Source organism: Scomber scombrus, chromosome 11, assembly GCF_963691925.1.
Source record: "Scomber scombrus chromosome 11, fScoSco1.1, whole genome shotgun sequence".
Lineage (NCBI taxonomy): Eukaryota > Metazoa > Chordata > Actinopteri > Scombriformes > Scombridae > Scomber > Scomber scombrus.
The window spans coordinates 25,629,239-25,650,140 of NC_084980.1; the positions used below are offsets into that span (position 1 = coordinate 25,629,239).

Genomic DNA, 20,902 nt, shown 5'->3' on the forward strand with positions numbered 1-20,902 from the left:
CAATATTCTGAAATGACTTACTGAACACAATATAAACAAGAGAAGAAGAAGAAGAATGAGGGACTATATGTCATGGATGAAGGGAGGACTGGCAGCACAAGCAATTTAAAGATAAAAAATGGATGGAAGGTGATGATGGATGGAAGAAAAGCTGAGAAAAAGAGACAAAGAGGACAACGTGTTGATCAAACGCTGGCGTGTTTGTCACTGGAAGTAAGCTTGCAAAGAGGCTGCAAGGACAAAGAGAGCATTACCGACAGAGAGGAGGAGGGAGGAGGAAGGCATGAGCGAAGGAGAGTGGAAAGCAGAGGAAGAGAAATGAAAAGCAATGGAGGGGATCTAGGAAATAAAAGTAAGCGGTGATAGAACTGGTTTGGAAAGACCGAGGAGCAGGAAATAAAGGGTGTGTGTGCGCGTGTGTGTGTGCGTGCCTGCATGAGTGTGTGTAAAAAAAGACAGAGACATGCTGACCTTTACTGAACCTGGAAATTAAATTGAGTTGAACACAAGATTCACATCACATGTCAGATTATCACTTGTGTGACAGTGTGTATGTGTCTCTGTTTTGTTTGCGTGTCGAGTTAACTGAATGTGTGTGTGTGGGTGTGTATGTGAAGTGTTTGTGTGCTGTACAGTATTTGTCATTCTCTGGGGATAAATTTACACTATGATGAGAAGTGTGTGGTTTAGAGCTTAAAGGGCATAAAGTATGTGAGTGCTAATGTACTTGTATTTTTCTGTTATTATGTTGTGTACGGTAATATATTGCTCGGTAAAGTAAATATCTGTGACATTTTATTATGTAAATAAATGTGGATTTTTTTTTTACCCTTTATCACTGAATGAAAATAAGGATTCAGGCAGGTAATGCAGGGCTTGTCTAGTACGTTTTTCTTGTGAAAACATGAAGAAATAACAGCCTTTGCAGCTGCAGTGACATGTTTGAAATTAACACAACAAAAATAAGCATTTGGCATAATATTTAAGTCTGAGTCCTTGTTCGTGTTCTTGTGTCATCAGCACTCAAACACTACCACCATAAAGTCTGAAAAACAAACATCAAAGATGTTGTTGGATGAAGACTTAAAACCCAATTTTAAAAAAAGACAGATCTTACACATTAGTATTCAAAATGTCTGTGTTGTTAAACATGTCTGATTACATATTTATTTTAGAATTGATAAAAGCAGTATTTAAGTTAAAGTACTTCACATTTAAATGAAGCTTCTCAATGCTATTGCAGAGGCAGACCCGTCGTTCAACACTGTTCAACACTTACAAGTCCGAGAGATTGGTTCATTCTTGAAATATATTACCAAAGAATAAAAGTCAATATCTGCACTCACGAAGCCACGCTGGTCAAAAGCTTGTTTGAATATTTTTGCAAAATAGGGCCTCTTATTTAATTTTTCACCTCTGAGTTTCTTCCGATCATCCCATTTCTTTTGTTGCTTCGACCCCTTGACTCTCCTTACTTCTGGTTGCGTGTGATGCTTCCCCATCTCTAAAATGAAGCGTATTCTACTGTTGCACTCACAGTAAGTCATTCTGGATGTGCGTGTCGGCTTAAAATGTAAATGCGAATGTGCGTCTGCTTTTGTCAGCAGTGTGAGGGATTTTCTCTAATTCAGCATGATATACAGGACTCATTTTTGCCCAGATTGTCACTCACACGCCTCTTGGCTCTCAACTCTCTCTCTTGGTACAGTGTTCATTCCCTTAATGTTAAAAAAAACGCTACACTTTTCAGCCATAATAGCTTTTGTCAAGGTTCTTACAGTCAAAACTGAACCGAAACCGTAGCTGAGTTATTCCCCTTCTTTACTTCACTTTGATCCCTACAGCTCGGTCGAGCTGCAAGGTTTCTCCCGTCTTCACAAAAGGATTTTTCCCCCTCCCTCACCTCTCAGACCCTCTCCGATGCCAAGGGCCAGGCCGTCCTTGGTCCACTGGACGATGCCACTGTAGTTGAAGACCACGCAGGACAACACCACCCGTTCTCCAAGTACCACTGACTGGTCTGCAGGCTCCTGGGAGAAGCGGACACACCACACTGCAACAGAGGGACAGAGAATAAAATCAATTTTAAGTTCCTTTCATTGTGACCTGGCAATGAGCTGCCATCTTTTATTGCACTGTATCGAGCTACACAGTCCCTCTCTGGTCTGATCGACTTGTGCTCATCTATATAGTGGCTGCTGAGGTGATTTGTTATGTTTTTATTGTCTATATGGTGTTTTTATTGTCATTTTTTATTGTGTGTTTTTATTGAGAGTGTTTTAATATAAACCCTGTCTTTGACTGGAATTTCTCTTGCAGGAGAGTAAAGTTTTGAATTGAATTGCTTGCATTTATGCACATATGCATTGGCTGGTTGCAGAGGCAAAGCGAGACATAGGAGAATTCTTATATTTTATTTCATAAAATCATTTTAATCATTGGTCTTTTTAACTAGATTTGGAGCTCAGTCGCTATAATTTGCATATTTGTCATTCCTCTGTGTTTTCTGCTTCTGTTTCCCCTCTTTCTTGCCCTCTTTTCAAGGTTTTCCCTGGACTTTACAAGGACTTATGTCGCCTCTGCTTGGGTATGTGTTAATGAAAGTGTGTGTGTGCGTGCATGGATGTGTAAGTGCATGCTTGTGTAGCAAGAACATCATTGCCAGGCTGTGATACAGCCTGCTCTTTTTCATCACACAGTACAAAGGATTTTGCTTACACTCACACATTTCCTCCAGCAAAATAAGCCTTTTGGCTATTACAGCACCACTAAAATACACGGATATAAAAACTACAAGTGTAGCGCAGGCATACATTAACGCTCTCGCATAAAGAGAATGTGTCAGGTGAGGAGGCGAGGCACTAACCCAGCTCTGTTTTCAACCGTTTGCATCATCAGGTAAAATTGTTTCATATTCCAGGGAAAGTCTTGCAAGAAGGCTTGTTAATTAAGGCAGAGAAGGAGACTGTGGTGCTTTAGATGACACATGCACATGCACGTGCATGAGCACACACACTGAACACTGAATGTTATACAAACAGAAGCTCCTGCACACATACTCTGAATCACACCTAATTTATGCACTCATACACACTCACACACACCTCACTGAGTATTTCATGCACATCTAATTGCACATTGAGTCACAAAGCTGATAATACACACAGGCACACATATAAAAACATGTGTGCGTGCACGCACACACGCACACTTCCACAGAGCTGGTGTTTGTCTTCCCGTGGGCTATTCTGTTCTTGGATCATGGTTAAAACAATCCTATTAGCTAATTAAGGCAAAACTGGTTAATAAAGCAGGCCGTGGCTCTGAGGGACACGTCTCAGTGGGATTCATCCACAAAGGTGCAAACAACAGGGAGATTTACTGATTTGTCAGGAGGATTACATGACCTGTCATGTTATTTGTGAGGAGGCCTCCTTCATTGAAGGCAAGAATCTTCAGACTTCACAAGAGGCACTTTGATGTTTCATCAACTTTCCTTTTGCAAACTGCATCAAGAAGACAACTGCTGTGACTGTAAGCTGAGTCCTTTTGAAGATAAATGAAAAATCTGTCTTAAAACACTTTATTATTCTCAAAGTAGCTGTTGTTTTGTTGTGTTTTTCCTTTTCTTATCCTCACTAAATTTTTTAAAAAGATGATGTTGAGATATTGCTTCAATTCTTTTATAATGTACTTTTAAAAACCTTTTTTTTATGATAGCCGAAAAACTTTGCATTGGTTTTGTGGCAGTCAAGCTTTTGTTGTTGTGGCTCCAGGGTTATATAACCATCTTGTTCTGGAGTGAGGTCAGACCTGACCAAACCTGAGAGTGTTCAATCTTCTCTCAAAACCTTTTTTTTCTCTTGGACATTTTAGTGATGCTATCAGTTCCTCCAACTTCTTCTGAACTTCTTTAAACACTAATCATTTATTTATTTATTCGTTTTATTTTGGTTATCAGTTACATTTTACAAATTAAAGTGCACTGGCTTCTTATTATAGCAACAGTTTTTTTGCTCTGAGGTTTAAATAGTCAAACGGGTCCAGTTTGAATTAGCCTTATCTTTCCTGTCCCTCCCAACTGCATAACGTCAAAGAGAGGCAGGAATGCCAACAAAATGCATGGTCAAAGAAAAGAAAATGTGCTTTCGGCACTTTTACAGAGCAAGGAGAGAAGTTACACTACTGTAAATGTCTTTATTTATGCCAGCGACTTTTGACCTGCAGTCAAACAGGCAGTAATTTACATGAGAAGACAAAAAAAGCCTCAATAGGCCAAAATGCAATGCAGCTCCAAGATGTTAAATGTTGAGTGAGTGGTACAAGTCTGTTGTTGTTTACAAGCATCATTGTCACTCATTATCACTCTCTTTACATACTGTGAATTTTTAACCACCTTGAACATGTTTCACGCTGATTTTCAGGAAGTTGTCAAAACAAAAGGCAGGTGCTACAAAAAATAACAACTGGAATGCATCCAACATCACACCAACATGTACAAGCAGATAAAGAGGTTTGCTAAAATCAGGTATCAACTGTTCACTCGAAAAATTGATCACTTTTTGTGCAGATGTCACACAAAATCGGTGTTAGACTAATTATAGTTACTTATATTACATAATGAATACTTTAAAAGGTTGATCTACATTTATTCTTACAATTAGTCCGTTATATAAACGAGGAATGTCAAAAAACGACTTTATTTCTTCTTAATGAGTTAAACAACCCTGATGAAGGAGCCAAAATATCCACTTTTTATCACATTAATAAGTGATTGTGATGTTCCCAGGCTGCATCTTTCTCTCTTTCAAGTTGTTTCAAGTCGAAGACGTAGACACAAAGACAAAACAGTGAAAATGGAAGCTGCTGCTGCTGCTTCCCACAGAGAAGAAGAAGACGCTGCTGGGATGTGATATCCTGCTGACATGAGTGATTTACATGTGGGTCATGTTATGCATGATTTATGCAAAATTAACAGCTATTATGAGTAAGGGCCCTCTTATTCGTGTATAACTCCATACAGAACAACGCATGTTCTCCTGGGACCGACTCGGATGTGTGTGTGTGTGTGTGTGTGTGTGTGGGTGTGTGTTTGAGAGACAGATAGATTAAGACGAAATTGTGACAGAAGGACATAAAGGAGGAGACAGAGAACATTTATGTTTGTGTGTCATGATATTCGTGTGTGTGTGTGTGTGTGTGTGTGTGTGTGTGTGTGTTTGTGTGTGTTTGTGTATGTATGTGTGTGTGTATGTGTGTGTTTGTGTGTGTGTGCATTTGTGAGTGTGTGACTATATATTAGTGTGCAAATTTGCGTATGCGCGTATGTGTGTGTGTGTGTGTGTGTGTGTGTGTGGCCTGTCAGCCTGCAACAGGGACTCAGATTGCGGAGGAGAGAGCCGCACTGACAGAGAACAGAGATGTAATTAACCCTACGGGATACCCCCCCCCCCCCCCCTCCTCCCCCCAACACACACACACACACACACACTCCTTCTCTATCTCGCCCCCTTCTATAACTCCCTCCCTCCCGCCCTCTCCACTTTCAAATTCCCCATTTATTTCCTCTCCCGTGTACTCACTCACTTCTCTCCTCCTTCCCGCCTCCCCTCTTTCTTTCTTTTTTTCCCATTTCTACTTTCCTTTTCTTTTTCTTCTTTATTGCTTTCGTCTTCTGCTTGCTTTTACCAGGCTGTCTCCCTTTGCCTCTTTCCGTTTGTTTAACTTTTTCTATCCTGTCATCCTCTTTTCTTTTTTCTTGTGCTTTCAATCCTCATTTTCTCTTTTCCTGTCTTTTCTTTTTCTCTTTTCTCAGCAAAAAAATCTCATCCTCTTTCTATCTTTTAACACATGTCACTATTTTTCTCTCAATACATCTCTTTGTTTCTCTTTCTCTCATTTCTCCATCATCTGTCTTTCCTCCATTCCTTTCTCACCTCTTTACCTCTAACTCTCCACTACCTCTGATCATTTCCTTTTGCGGTGCTTCTTTTCTATTCTTCTCTTTTCTATTCCCACCTTTTCACTTATCCTGTATTTCTATTCCTTTCCTAAGCCATTGTCTGTCTTTACAGCCTCCTCATTCTCCCTCTCCCTTCTTTTTTTCTCCCTTCTCTTCATTTTTACCTCCCTGCATCATTACCCTGAGGGATGTTGTTAGGTAGGCCTACATCCTCTCTTCCTCTCTCTCTCTTTCTCTCTCTCTCTCATATTGCATAATGACCCAGTGGTACAATAGACAGACTTTTGTAATAACAGCCTCAGTGTCCAAACATATTAACCCTTTGTTTCCCTAATTCACTCTATCCACTTTCTCCACTGTTACATTTGACTGAGCTTGAAAGCTTACAATTCATTAAACATCAATACAAGTAATATCTAACTACCCTTTTATTTAGTTATAAACTTAAGTTTTAAAGTCAACTCACACACATCGTACTGTGTTTTTAAAATAAAAAGTCTATATATTTCATTATACATGAGCTCAACTATTTATATTCAGTGGATAACATTCACATTCTTGGCATAGAGTAGAGGTAGTAGAAACACAAACAGTTGTGTAAGTTGAAATCTGGGTGAATGGACAGTAAAGTCATACATCTTTAAACTGGCTTTTAAAAAATAGGCAGCATGCACCAGTCGTGTTTTAACCTAGACGATGATCTCTCTTTACCCTCATCGTTTTTATGCCTAAACCTGCTCAAAACTCAAAGCCATAGTGCTGAGAAAAGAGGCTGTTCTCCTAAATAATCATGATAGGAGCAAATGGGAGGAAATCTGGTGGTGTTATTATAAAGGGACAAAGTCTGCGTAGTGGATGGATAGATCAGATTTAAACATGTGAAATGATGAGTGGTCTCTTGTGTCAAAAACTGACACTTTGTCAACACATCAAATCCGACCTCCCCACAGGCACTTTGATGCTCTCTAGTGTTGCTAAGTGTTCGGAGCCACTGGTTCCAGATGTGTTTTTCAGCTTTTCTGTTATTTTTTTGTTTGTTGTTTGCAACTTGCTTATTGAGAAATCATGTTTTCTTTTCCTTCAGTTTGGTATAGCGGCCGGGTCTAAACACTACAATACCCATGAGCCCCTTTTTCTCATATGTTTTGAATGCAGTCAGTCATGCATATAAAAGCTGCAGTGAATTAAAACACTTTGTTGTTGAATTTGTGAACAAAACACGACTTTGTTTTTATGAAAAGAAAATCCAAAGTTGACTCAGAATCCAAAACTACACGGATGTTGCAGATTGTGTCATCAGTATAGCTTCCGCCCACCATTACCAGGGTTGGTTATTAGATGTGTCTTGCAGAAATGCACCATGGGAGTAATAGATCATTTTCCCCCCCAAAGTTTTTTTAAAAACACTTTATCAAAGAACCAAATATTTTTTTAATGCATTTCCTCATCTTTAGTACTGATGACTCATTCAGGAGGGCTTCATGCCCATTCAAGCTGCAACGATGACTCATAAAAGATTGTCTATGGGAGAAATGGGGGACAGACACCAATCATAAAATTTGAACAGACAATAGGCTCTTGTCGGTAAGCATAAATAAAGGTTGGTTTCAGGTATTTTCACAAATGATTGTTGCTCTTTTCTTTTTGGGGATGAAAGTTGCAATAGAAGAAGTAGTCAAAGAGCAGCAGCTGTCAATCGTGGGAGTCAGTTTGATAGTATTAAGCTTTGTTTGCCATCAATGAGAAAGACAAGACAGTTAGGGATTGTGACAAGTAAGGTGCAACAAACAGCATTACTTTAGGCATTATTGTGGGTGGACATAAGGATATCCACTGTCTTTTGTGGTGGTAGAGGTGAATATTATCAGGTAACTTCACTTTAGTTTCCAAATGCTTCATAAGTTCTTTATTGGCTCAGGGTTCAGAAAGAAAGGAAAAAAGAGAAAGTGCAGGCTACATGAATTTCTGAACTAGTCTTTCAAGCAACAGCCAGCTTCTCATAACATAACTGTCATTTCTAGCGTTCTAGGCTAAATGTCTTCTCTGTTCACTCAAATCAAATTAGATCTCATGCAACTGCTATTGTTGGAGTTCAGGTTAAGATGAAAAGAAAGGAATTCAGACAGCGCCTTTGTAAAACATAAAAACACTTTGTCAGCAGTCAGACAACTCTGAAACATTATCACAGCAACAATCATTTTATCTTTCATCGTGATTATTGTGCAGTAAACAGAAGAAATGCACCACAAATGAAAGATATTGTAACTGCCTTGATGTTGTCATCCTATCAGGCATCTAATATGGCCACCAAAAGCCAAAAACAAAGTCCTGCAACAGACCTTTCTTATGTAGAAATGAAAGGACAGTTTGTGAGGTTTGTAACCCTAAACTGAAGTCCTGCACACCCTGAAGCCTTCATCCTCATAACCCCCGCCCCCCCAAACTGCCACGCTGACCCTCTCCGTGTATTCATGTCCCAGCTCTGCCTCCGGGCTACAGCTCGCTCCCATTTCAACTACCACACACACCAATCTCAGGCAGGGTAAAGCATGCTGTGTGTGTTTTATATATGTGTGTGTGTGTGTGCGTGCGTGCGAGTATTGTCTGTGTTTACACGCATGCCTGCATACATATCTGTCATTGTTGTACTGTGTGTGCTGTGTGCATATATTTGCCATTTCTGAAAAGGCAGCAAAGGGCAAAGTGTGGATGGGCGAGTGAAAAAAGGTGTTTGCATGAGAGAGAGGAAAGAGAGTGAAATAGTGTGTGTGTGTTTGTGTGTGCGTGCGTGCGTGCGTGTGTGTGTGTGTGTGTGTGTGTGTGTGTGTCTGTTCGAGAGAGAGAGAGTCACAGAACAAACAGAAGAGAATTATGAGAAAAGGCGAGGATGGAGAGAGAGAGAGACCACTGTTAGCTGAACATAATATAATTAGGTCCTCCTTAGATTCAATACAAGTATTTTTGTAACATCTTCTAGATTATTATTGCCGTTAAAAACTTGAGTGGAAACGTGAAAATACACTGAAATCATTCAATAGAATTCTTAAACATTGCAAACTAAAATGTAGGGACTTTTCTAAGTGGGAAATCTCTCTGGGTAGTTGGAGCTTTTGAACTCTGGGAGATGCTACAGAGTTCCCTTGGCAACCAGGAATGTTAACACTTCCAAATGATCAATACAAAAACAGGAACTGTTATTTATTACCTTACCTTACATATTTTATGTATTTTAAGAATGATTTTATGTAGTTTTATGGATTATATGGTGTTAATGTAATTTCTGTCTACTGTATGTCTGTTATTGGTGAGCCAAAGGCAATTTTCCACCATCGTGGACAAAACGTTTTTTTCGATTCTATTGAAAATATTTTCATTTTCTAAATAAATACTGGCTCAGTTCACTCACATTGCACAAGAAGTACAGTAGAAAGAAGCTTTAGACTTTTCAACTGTACAACTTTTTTCAGCATTGAAATATCACTTAGATCACTTTCATGTTAGATTTCAGCTTTTATCATAATTTCCTAACAATTAGTTGGTGCACTATATTACGAAAGAGTGGATTACTTTAAATTCATCTTGGGATGAAAACATGAAGAGCAGCACTGTAAATTCAGACTTTCTCTAACATTTTTTGAACACTAAATTTCAACACGCATGAGACACTGTCGCAATCTGCAGCCGAACTCTCTCATCCCCTCTGCCCTCTGCATTGCTCTTTGTCTGCCTGCTCATTTCTCCCATGTCAAACAATTTCCTCCAATTCCTCAGACTTGCCATCCTCAAGCTATCCATCAGATAACCTGAAGCTTCCCCTCCTTTCCTCATCTACACAACTGTTCCCACTTCTCATCAGTCCTGCACTTACCTACTGGCCTACTGGCCTACTGCGCCCACTGCTCACCTCTAATTCATTCCCCTATCAGCCACTCATTACTTACACCTGTTCACTTCCATTGTTCTCTGCCGCATTGTTAAATTGCTGTGTGCTTTCTAGCCTCTGTATCATTGTTCTGCTCATTTGTTACCTGCCTGTTTTGGACCTTGCCTGTTTATTGGACTTTTGCTTTTTGTCTGCTCCTTGTTGAATCTGTTTGCATGTTTGGCTTGCCTTCTATAGTTTTGACTCTTGCCTAATTCACCATCCCATTAACCTAATATTTTGTGAATTAAATCATTGAACTGCATCAAGCGCTGCCTCAGATGTCTGCATTTGGGTCCTTCCACTGTAACCCTGTAACCCTTCTTGCACCTGCTGTGACAGACACAGTTCAGCCCATATTCAGGCAGACAAAACGACTGTGTGAAAAAATGCAGCCTACTCATTCATTTCAATGAGGCCACTTTGTTGGCACAGTGAGGACGATCTGTCAAAAAAGTTTAATGTGGGTCGACTTTTTGCTGTAATTGTCTTGCTTTAGGCAAGACGTTGCCAATCAAATTCCTGGCAGATTACTATTTAATATAATCATGTTTTTACAGTTTTCTGCACATTAGTCTTGCTGAAACATAACAGCGTGACTGTCGCAGTAATAACTTTCAAGAGGTGTTAAATCCTGTCTGATATTATAACAGCTGTGCTGTGTTATGGCGCCTCTTAGGCCTTCAGACTCATTGAACTATTACTCAAACTGGACTTTCTGGATCATATTTCATCGTCTCCCAGATGAAACAGAAACAACACGACCCCCATCAGTTCAGCCCAATTTTAAATGCAGCTTATAGATGAGAAAAAAGGCTAGCAGGAAAAAGTGGCAGCATGAAAGAATGTCGTACAATCAGAAAGGAGAAAAGAGTTGGCATTTTTAATTGGTGTTTGCCATTTGAATGTTTCTTTTGTGTTTAACTTACTTATATATAAATACATTTACAGTCCATTAACATCTACAGTGGAGTAAACAGGAGGGCTAGATACATAAAACATACAACCTCAGAAAAATAATCTTCTTTCTGCCACATTACAAAGCCATGTGTCCCTCCAGTCATTTACAAACAAAGGTCAGAATGCAGTGACCTGTTTGTTTCTGATTGGCCGTAAGGGGCGACTGCATCATTCTGTGAGACGGTGTGTTCACTGACGCCTTGCTTATTTTGATGTTTCGGGAAATATGGTTCATGTAACATTCATGTACTTGAAGAACACAGCATTAAAATGACATAGACAAAGACAAAAGCTGGCAGAAAGACAGTGAAGGAGTCAGTGAGACAGACACAGAGGGGCTGACGCGAAGACCATAACTTTGTCGCTGTGTGTCCCGGATCGTTCGGTGTTTGCTGTAAACAGTAGCTCAGTGATTTCCCAGTGTCCCCCTCGCCTCCTAACACTGCTTTTATTTCCCCTCACAAACACTTCCACTAGAGCAGAGGAGCAGCGTGACGCTGAGCAAACCAAGCAGTTATTGGAAATCACACACACAAACTCACACAGAGGCACACACACCCTCTCACAAACTCATCCAGGGGCAATTACCAATGAGTATCCACAATCTCATACTCACACTGACACTGCACAAAGTTACACAGACAACGGCACGCATGATTCACCAAGTGCCCAAATATACAAATACTTTGGCAGGGACAATAACGACACACGTTTTACACAAATTACACAAGCGCCTGCAGAGGTGAACATACACTCAAGTCTAAATGTGCTCAATCACACACAAATTTGCTCAATTACACTCCCAAAACCCCAAAAAAGAAAATAAGGATAATAGATGCGGTGCTGCTTGTCTCTTACTCACACTTTAACTCCAATTCCATTTTCCACTTTTGGCATGTGAAATAGTGTACATGTGTGTGTTACCAACGCATATAGAGAAGGAAAGTACACAAAGAACAATGGTGATTACAGCAAAATCTGTCAAGGTGCAAAAAGTTTTAAAAGCACGATTCCAGTTTATTGCAACTTGTGTCTTGTTTTTCTGTGTATCTGCTGAGGTCTGGGAACCTGACTACATCACAATCACATGAGTGACCAGATGATCTGATGAGATGTTTAAATCAAGTCAAATGTTTAGCCAAATAACACTCAATAAGCCACTTTATGCCCTGAATGAAATCACAAGTGAGTGCACCGGATTTGTTAGTAACGATCCTTAACTGTACAGGAAAACTGTGTGAGCTCACAATGATGGCAAGAAGCCGACATCAAAGCTGAAGTGAGAAGACAGTACAGTTGGGTAATGTACTGTTTGCCTTTGTCTCCTCCACAATCTGTAGGAGCATCTGACTGCTCGTTTTTCTTGCCCTTTCTAAACCTAGCTATGTTCCCAGATCTCAGTAAAGAAATTGATGAGTACAATCTTTTTTATTACTGACAGGAATGTTGACTAACTGAGAGAAAGAAAAATAAGACCAAAGCTGTGATAAACCAGAATGTGCCCTTCAAGGTGAAAATGATATGTGTTGTATCCTTTCTTCTATTATTACTTTAAAAATATGTAGATGTACTGAAGACTGATTTTACAAGTACGAGTATGAATGATGGTTACTACTATATGGCATTAAGTAACAGATGCAGGGCAGAGGTCTATTTCACCAAATGTGCAAAATGTGTGAGATTTTTTTCTTTTCATGCTTCACAAATCATAACAAACACAGAAAAAACTAGGGGAAAAAAGTACAGCAACTCTAGTGAGGAGCTGGCTTGCAGGCAGACATTAGAAAAACCACACGGCCACACTCTCTCAACTGCCGAGACTTTGTTTAAATAAATGCATTGGAGTCATGAGTGTGTGGCTTTCCCTTCCTTTTTTTTCACTAATCAAAACAGACAGCATACTCTGAGATCCATGCACACAGATCTATGAACCGCAAAATTATCCACAAGTTGCGAACCACAATCATTTGTGAAACATGACGCCGCCACCATTTGTGAAACGCATGTAGGCAGTGCTTGCAAATCGCTTTTGGGAAACTGGCACACAGTTCACAGGTTATTTGTTCTCTCTGTCTCTCTCTCTCTCTGTCTGTCACACACACATATAGAAACACACTCATGCAGAATGTTGTTGAAGTGGCATTGAAGTTCGGCTTCGTTAAAGACAGCGTCGTCTAATCATCACTGTGCTGAAACCAACCTGATTATGCCGCTGTGGACTTCAAACAACTGGGTTGTCTATAGTTTGACTCTTTGCCTGAAAACTGGCAGGAGAGAGACACATAAACACTGTGTGCACATACTGCCAAACGTGCTCCCAAACACACACATAAACACACACACTGCAATCCCTCCCCTCTCTTCCTATCTGCTTTTCCCTGCAGCTCTCTCTCAGTCTCTCTAATTGACTTCTGCTTTCTTACATTTCATTTCATCTCTTATTTCAGTTTTATTTCCCCTTTTTTATGATCTGCTCTGTCTTCAATTATTCATCCCTCTCTCTTTCTCTCTCTGGTTTCTTTCCATCTGGTCTTGGTGATGTTTAATTCACCTCTTCATTTGGAAGAGGGGGGTGGCTGCTGCTGTGCGCTGTTAATTGGTTTTTAAGAGCGGTAAGTACACACACATGTACTCACGCTCGCATTCCCACATACGCACCCCACACACACGCGCGCGTTAAAACACAAACACACATACACACTTCCCTCCCTCCCCTGTTAGAGCACACTGTACATGTCTGCAAGCATTAACATCACCAAATGAGCACGGAGTGAAAAAGCATGTGAGAAGACGAGGGCAATTGTGTATGTGTGTGTGTGTGTGTGTGTGTGTGTGAGTGAGTGTGTGTGGAGAGAGAGGGGGGGGGGGGGTTATGTTTGTGTGTTAGTGTGGATGTGTGTTTTTTGGTGCATGTGAGAGCAATGCGTATGAGTGAGCAGGTCAATGCTGTGAATGTTGCATTCGATAAAAATTAGACCAAGTGCATGGATGAATGTGTGTGTGTGTGAGTGTTTTTTCTTGTACTTCTATCTTTGTGAGGACAAATGTGAAGCCTTGAGAGTGAGGACATTTTAGTAAGTTGAGGACAGTTTGGCTGAACTGAACCGCCTAAGAATGTAAAATTGGATCTCGAGTTAAGGTTAAGATAAGGGTTGGATCTAGACATATTGTGATGATTAGGGTTAGGGTTAAGGTTAAGGGTAGCATAATGTTAATAACTTTATCAATCCCAACAGTTAATCTACAGTTTTAAACACTTTTAAACTACAATTACTGCATACTATTCAACATCTTCTCAGCTTAAGTGAGGCTAATTGGTTGTTGGCTGAACTCAAGTTTCTCTAAAGTAGTTTTAATCTTTACATTTTAACACTTGTTACACTGGTGGTATACAATGTAAGCAGAAAAACGTATAACTGATTATGTCAATATGGGAGGTTGAGATATTTAGGTGTCTTGAAGTGGATAACTTTTTATTCTAAAGAATCATGATAGCTGTGTTGTTTATTGTTATGGACACAGATTGAATTTAATGCTTTAGATTTTTTCACCCACTTGAGTAAAAATAAAAGAGCCGTGACATATTTTTGCCATATAAAGTTGTTAAAGCTAATGCGTTAGTAAAAGTTGACTACATGACAGCATATCGGCTGGTTAGCACCTGGCAGGTAAAGTGGCTTTATTGGAGCTTCTGCTGCTGTTAGACAGAGGGTTGATGAGAAAGCTGCGACTGAACGAAACAGTACAGTCCATTTACATTTGCAGAAAAAACAAAACTATGAGCTGAAATAGACAAAAAAGGATAGAGCAGCAGAGTCGGGTGATGATGCTCTGTGAGCTCTTTTTACTGCGACCAACTCCTTTCACACGTTTAATTCATTAATACACTCAAGAAAATGGAAAATATTCACATTTGGAAAGGAGGAACAAGAGAAATTTAAAAAAAAGACCTAAAATGATTCATTGATTTTCAAAATAATTGGTGATTAATTAGATTAATTAAGTTAAACTAATTCACTGTTTGTTGTAGCTCTAATGCAAACTATTGATTTAGAAGAATGGAAAACTTTAAATTTAACTCAAATGGATGTTGTGCGACCACGCATTGTTCAAATCTCACAGACTCATGATCGAGTCAAAACACCATGCTTTTCAGATTATATTAAATATGACATCTTGAAAACAATGGCAACACATCTACATTTTCTCTGTGTGATGTATTGGGACAGCCATAAAGAATGAAGTTTTGTGCTTGAATTCCACTGAAAGTGAGCAATGAAGCGCTGGAATGAAAGCAGTACTTATGTGACATTGCAGAATAATGTGTTAAAATGTTTCCTTAAGGAGGGATTTAAGAGGAAAATCATAGTTTGTGGGGTTAACATGTGTGTCAATGTCAAGTGCTTACAGTGTGTGAGCAAGTGAGTGACTTACGAGTGAATGTCTGCAAATATGTATCTCTTTTCTGTGTGTGTGTGTGTGTGTGTGTGTGTGTGTGTGTGTGTGTGTACATGCATATATGCTCTGCATTCCCAGACAATGCTGCAGCCACATCATTAGCCACATCCTCTGACTCCGACCTGGACGTCGGATCACAGGGATGGAATTAAGTCGGGAGCAGATTAGTCATTATCCAAATAACGACCTCGTTCAGCAATGGCTGTGTGATTTCCCCTTCAATAAGAATCGGTGATGTGAACTCCACTGAGGCAGAGGAGATGAGATTCTGCTGTGAAGTGAAACGGTGAAGAGAAATAACCTCGCAGTAGCCCTGTGAACAAGAGGACAAAAGCTCAGCTGCACACACAGATCAGGATACTTTTATGTTAATGACGATGGGTGGAAAAAAAGGAGGGTTGAAGGAAGACTCAGCAGTGCTCCTGCCACCACGAATGAAATGTGCATGCGGATTGTTAATAAGTTAATGTTCACAGTTACTCCAGTTACGTAGCAGGAACAAGAGCTGGGCTGCCTTCCAAGAGCTGGAAAAGCTGAATGTAAAGATCACGTTATCTGCTCATAAGGTAAAAAAAAAGAATACATTTCTGCAGGTTTAAAAAACTCTGCTCTGTGTTAACCGTGACCTCCCCGGAAAAAAAACATGTTGTCTCTGCTATGTATAAACCGCCAGTGTAGCTGTAGTCGAGATGCCTTATAGTATGCAAAGTGCATTCCTTGATTTCCATCTTGAAAATGAAAGCATGAAATATCACTTACACCATCCGACACGAAAGCATGATAACAACTTGCAAAACAGAAATCAGTTCTTGAAAGTCTGTGTGGAAATTCAATCTATTTTCTTCAACTCGGCTGATGGAAACACACCTAATTTGCATTTATTTTTTTCCCCGTGCATTTCAAAAATTCACTTAAAATTCCCCTCTTCGCCCACGGCTACTGCCTGACTTTTTTTTCTTGCAGTTCGTACACTTCTTAATGCAAAGATATAATAGAGCTGCATTGAGAGGGTGTGAAAGCCTGCCAAAGCCGTGCGTTGGAGGCCTTTTTTTGTCAGAACTTCACAGCCCAACAGCATTCAACATTCATCACTTTTTTTTTTGTTTGATGTAAGTGCAAGATACCTCAGCTACTGGAGTCTTTGAAGATGTGATCTTGCTATTGCAAAGAATGTAAAATATGAAAAAAAAGCCCTTTCAGGTCTGTATGTGCTCATTTGGATACTGTATGTTTTAGATCTGGGATGTGGAGTTTAGGGAATATATGTATTCCCTGCCTAATTCTTAATTTAAGAGCAATGTGGTAAGGCAATATTTGACAGCAAGGATTCTGCCTGTTTGAGCCTGTTAATCATCACAATTTTCAACATAATAGTAATCCAGTGTGATGATAAAAAGTTAAAATAATTATTTAGTTTGTATCAGTCTGTCAAGCAAAGTTATGAAGACAAATTACCAAGTAGGAAACTTCAATATTCGTGTGCTTTCTGTTCATTTATTTACATCCATGCCTCTTTTAAAGCGTAGTTTCTCTGCAGCATTTCCAAGATATCAGCTGTCAATCAAACAGTGTTGCAGTACAGTGACTAGACATCACGTTTTCATTAGTGGAGTTGTGATTTTCAAGTATTTGCCTTGAAGGAGCTAGCACTCTCTTTGCCTTGATAATTAGGCTGAACTAAGTTTAGGAAAATACATTTTTAAAAAGTGATCTTTGTGAAATTTGCTGCCAGGGTAGAATTAAGGTAATAGGTTAGATTATTACTCTAAATGGAGTTTCTCTCTCTCTCTCTCTCTCTCTCTCTCTCTCTCTCTCTCTCTCTCTCTCTCTCTCTCTCTCTCTCTCTCTCTCTCTCTCTCTCTCTCTCTCTCTCTCTCTCTCTCTCTCTCTCTCTCCCTCCCTCCCATTTTTTCTGGCTAACACTGCTCTGTAGAGACTGTAAAAAAACACTGACATACAGTCTGTATTGTCTGGACTTTTGCAGACAACCATCTTGCCAGATTGTTTGTGCAAGGAAAATCCAAATTTAAGCAACAGGGAAGCCCCGGTGTGGTTGAACTGCAACAGCTGAGTTTGATAGGCTAGGACACCTGTCAATCAACTAAATATGTCCTCATTTAATGTCATTGATTTTCAAAATGTGAAACTTTACAGCAACTGGAAAAATAATGTCTCTATTTTACCATTTTAGCAGTAATTCAGTCTTATGCTGCAGCAGTTTTCAGGGGTCGCTCCTCCCTACATGAGGCAGTCCAGCTCCACATAAACCAAAACTAATGGTGCATTCAGGCGCACATTATCAACTTGGAAAGTCTAATATTTCCACATTTATGAAAGTGGACCCTAGACTGCCACTTTGTTAAATATCTAAAAAAAAGTTGGAGTACAAGTTGTGACATTTAATTTCAACTATATGATGGACAACTAGAAAAACAGTGCAGCAGGTTAATGGGAAAAACATCCAGATAACCTCTATTTTTCTTGTAATGCCTTGTGATTCAAGACATTTCCAGGCTGCTAAAAACAACAGTGGAAACAACAGTAGAGTCTCTACCTCGCCTGCTACTGCCACCTTTGTCTGCTACTGTGTATGTCCTGGAGGAAGTATCACTCGAGCTCTTTTCCCCCCAGTAAAACATATATATATATTTTCCTTATCCAAACTGAGAGTCAAAGGATAGAGGATGCTGCCTGTGGGACAGACTGTTAATATCTCTAAACCTTACCAGTTTGGCCTAATCGGTTGACAAGGATCGCTTGAATGCTCCATTTACCGATTGACCAGCCTGCGATGGATTGTTGTAAATTGAGCGCTGCAAAGGATACACTGGTAGTTTCTTCCAAATTTGTGCTAATGAAGGCTCTGCTTTAGCCCTGTGGAGGATCCTTTGAAATGGGACAGGCCTTGTTGACTCTTTTGGAGGTTAACAGTGAAGGAATGCAGACTTTAAAGGATGTGACCCCTGAGTTAGGGTGCAGCATGAGCTTCTTTAAGGCTAGCATCCAACATAAAAATGTGATGTTTGGGGTTTTTTACTATTTATTTTAAAGAAACAAGAAAAATATATTTCCTGTGCTACAAATGATTTCCCTACAAAAGACCTACAATACCAGGCACTGTGCTTCTAACAGCAAATACCACAGCTTCCACAAACTGGGTTTCTCTCTGAGTCACAGCTGTCGAGGCACACTGTAGGCAAAACTGACATTACGGTAATCCATGCAAAATGTTTTGGGTCGTTACTTTAACCAAACCAGTTGGTCACAAGGTGTATAACGGAGCAACCGAGGACACAAGCAAGACAAATACAGCAAGTGACTGTCGCTCGGTCCGTCTGTGTGTCTGTCTTTTTGTTTGTCTCTCTGCTGTCTGTTTCGATTTGTATCCGGTTGTGGATCACTGCGTCTCTCCCTGTCTTTCCCTTTCCCTCTGTCACACTCTTTCCTCTCATCCTTTTTTCAGTCTGTAGGCGTGTCTGCCGGTCTCCGTCAATCACTGTGTGCCACTGCTGTGTGCGTGTGATTTTTCTAAACTCATCTCCCACTGTCTTCATTTCTCTATCTCTGTGCCCTCACCAGCTCATGTCTCCTCTGTCTTATCTTCCCCCATCTCGCTGTCAGTCTGTCTATTTCAATCCGTTTGTTTATCTGTTTATCTTGATCTGTTTTGGCTCATTTTTTTCTCTTTGCGCTTGTGTTACTGTGTCTCACGTGCAGACAGACACACACACACACACACACACACACACACACACACACACACACACACACACACACACACACACAATCCTTCCTTCCTTCTCTGGGCTCCATGGGGACATGTAAGTGGGACAAGGGGGGAGAGAACAAACAGATCAAACTTCAATCTAGGCTTTCACTCTTTCCTCCTCCTTCTACGAACCCCCTAACCCTCTCTCTCTCTCTCTCTCTCTCTCTCTCTCTCTCTCTCTCTCTCTCTCTCTCTCTCTCTCTCTCACACACACACACACACACACACACACTTGTTCCCCTCCTCCTCTCCCTCCTCCAATGCCTCGATACACACTCTCTCCTTTGCCCAGATCCAGCAGCCTGCTTGGCAAGGCTGTCTTGTTTCAAACAAACACACTCTCAAACCACTGATACACTTGTGCACATACACATGAACATAAAAAGGAGGGAAAATATGCAAACTCTCACAAACGTGCACACACACACACACACACACACACAGAAACCTGTGATGAAAATTGCCAACGCACACGCACGCTGCCTTCTAAAATTGCTAATTGGCTTGTTGACAGTGAAATATTTAAAATGAGCTACGAATTACATAAAAAGACATCGATTGTATATTTGCTGTGTGAATAAAACATGAACGTCTCGTGTTTCTTCACTGTCGCGCGTTCACTTATCACCCGAGCACCCCGTCCCTACTTCGCGCCTCTCAGTTTAATTCGTTTGAGCTCAATAAAGCTTCACTGGCATGACGTCTGATCAAAAAACATTATAAACAGAGTGAAGTAAATAATGAAAACATCAGATCGGATGCGGTAATGATATACTGTACATGGAATGAGACTAGTTTCCTCTCTCTTTCTCTCTCCGCTCTGAGCTTCCCTCCACTCATCCAGGTCATTGTGTCTCAGTTTGTTCACACTTTCACACATTCGCTGACTTCACTCCAGCTCTCTCTCTCTCACTTTTCCCCCTCTCCTTCATTCTTGCCGTCTATCCCTCAAATGTATGTGGATGGGACTGTTTTTTTCTGGTTTGTTTGCTCTTTCACACACTTTCAAATTTGTTGCAATAATTTGTGCAGAGTTTGGATTTCTGGTACAACATCACCAGCTTACACGGTGCATGGGGACAGAGAAAGGTCTGAAGAGGTCATACTTGCAGTAGCACAAAGAACAACTTTGATGTGAGACTAACAGATTTTGGCTGTAGCCTCAAAACATTACAAAGAACTTGGCAACAATTTGCAGAAGGCTCTTTCATGTTTTAACACGACAATGTCCCCTGTGCACCAAGAAATGCACAAACAGGAATGTTTTTCACAGTTTGGCGTGGAGGAACATTGCTAATGCTCCTGTGGCTGGATCGGAGCAAATCCCCGCAGCCAGAATCCAAAATCTTGTAAAAGAAGTTTTCCCAGAAGAGAGGAGGCTCTAGCCTAACAGTGCAATGCCTTATTAATATCCATGTTAATCATATTTAGGAGTTATATTTGATTGCCCACATAGTTTTGTCCATGTGATAGATCTGATTGTATCACTTGTTTTTATATTGTTTGTATGTGACCTCATGTTGCTGCCTGTCTTGGCCAGGACACTCTTGCAAAATACATTTTTTTAATCTCATTGAAATTCTTCTAGTTAAAAGAAAAAAGATTAAATTAAAAATATATATGTATATACTTTGGTTTTTGCCTGTAAAACATTGTTGTCTTTGACATTTTAGACATCCATTAAACATAATGTTCTGAAAAATTGTAATTCATTCACTCATTAGCAAAAATGATTAATTTGGGAGCATTAATTAGTAATTTGTTCAGACACTTTTATTTATAAAGCACAAAATCATACGTTTGAAAGGGCTTTCCAATCTGTACGGCATAC

At 40.0% G+C, this 20,902-nt stretch overlaps 1 protein-coding gene across 1 annotated transcript in view; it reads right to left on the minus strand.

Annotated features, from left to right (window-relative positions):
- kirrel1b (kirre like nephrin family adhesion molecule 1b) overlaps positions 1-20,902 on the minus strand; it is a 68,103-nt gene that overhangs the window by 21,194 nt on the left and 26,007 nt on the right. The window contains exon 2 of the mRNA XM_062429047.1: positions 1,904-2,053. Within this exon, the coding sequence (XP_062285031.1) occupies positions 1,904-2,053 (150 nt within the window). The remainder of the gene's footprint in view (positions 1-1,903; positions 2,054-20,902) is intronic.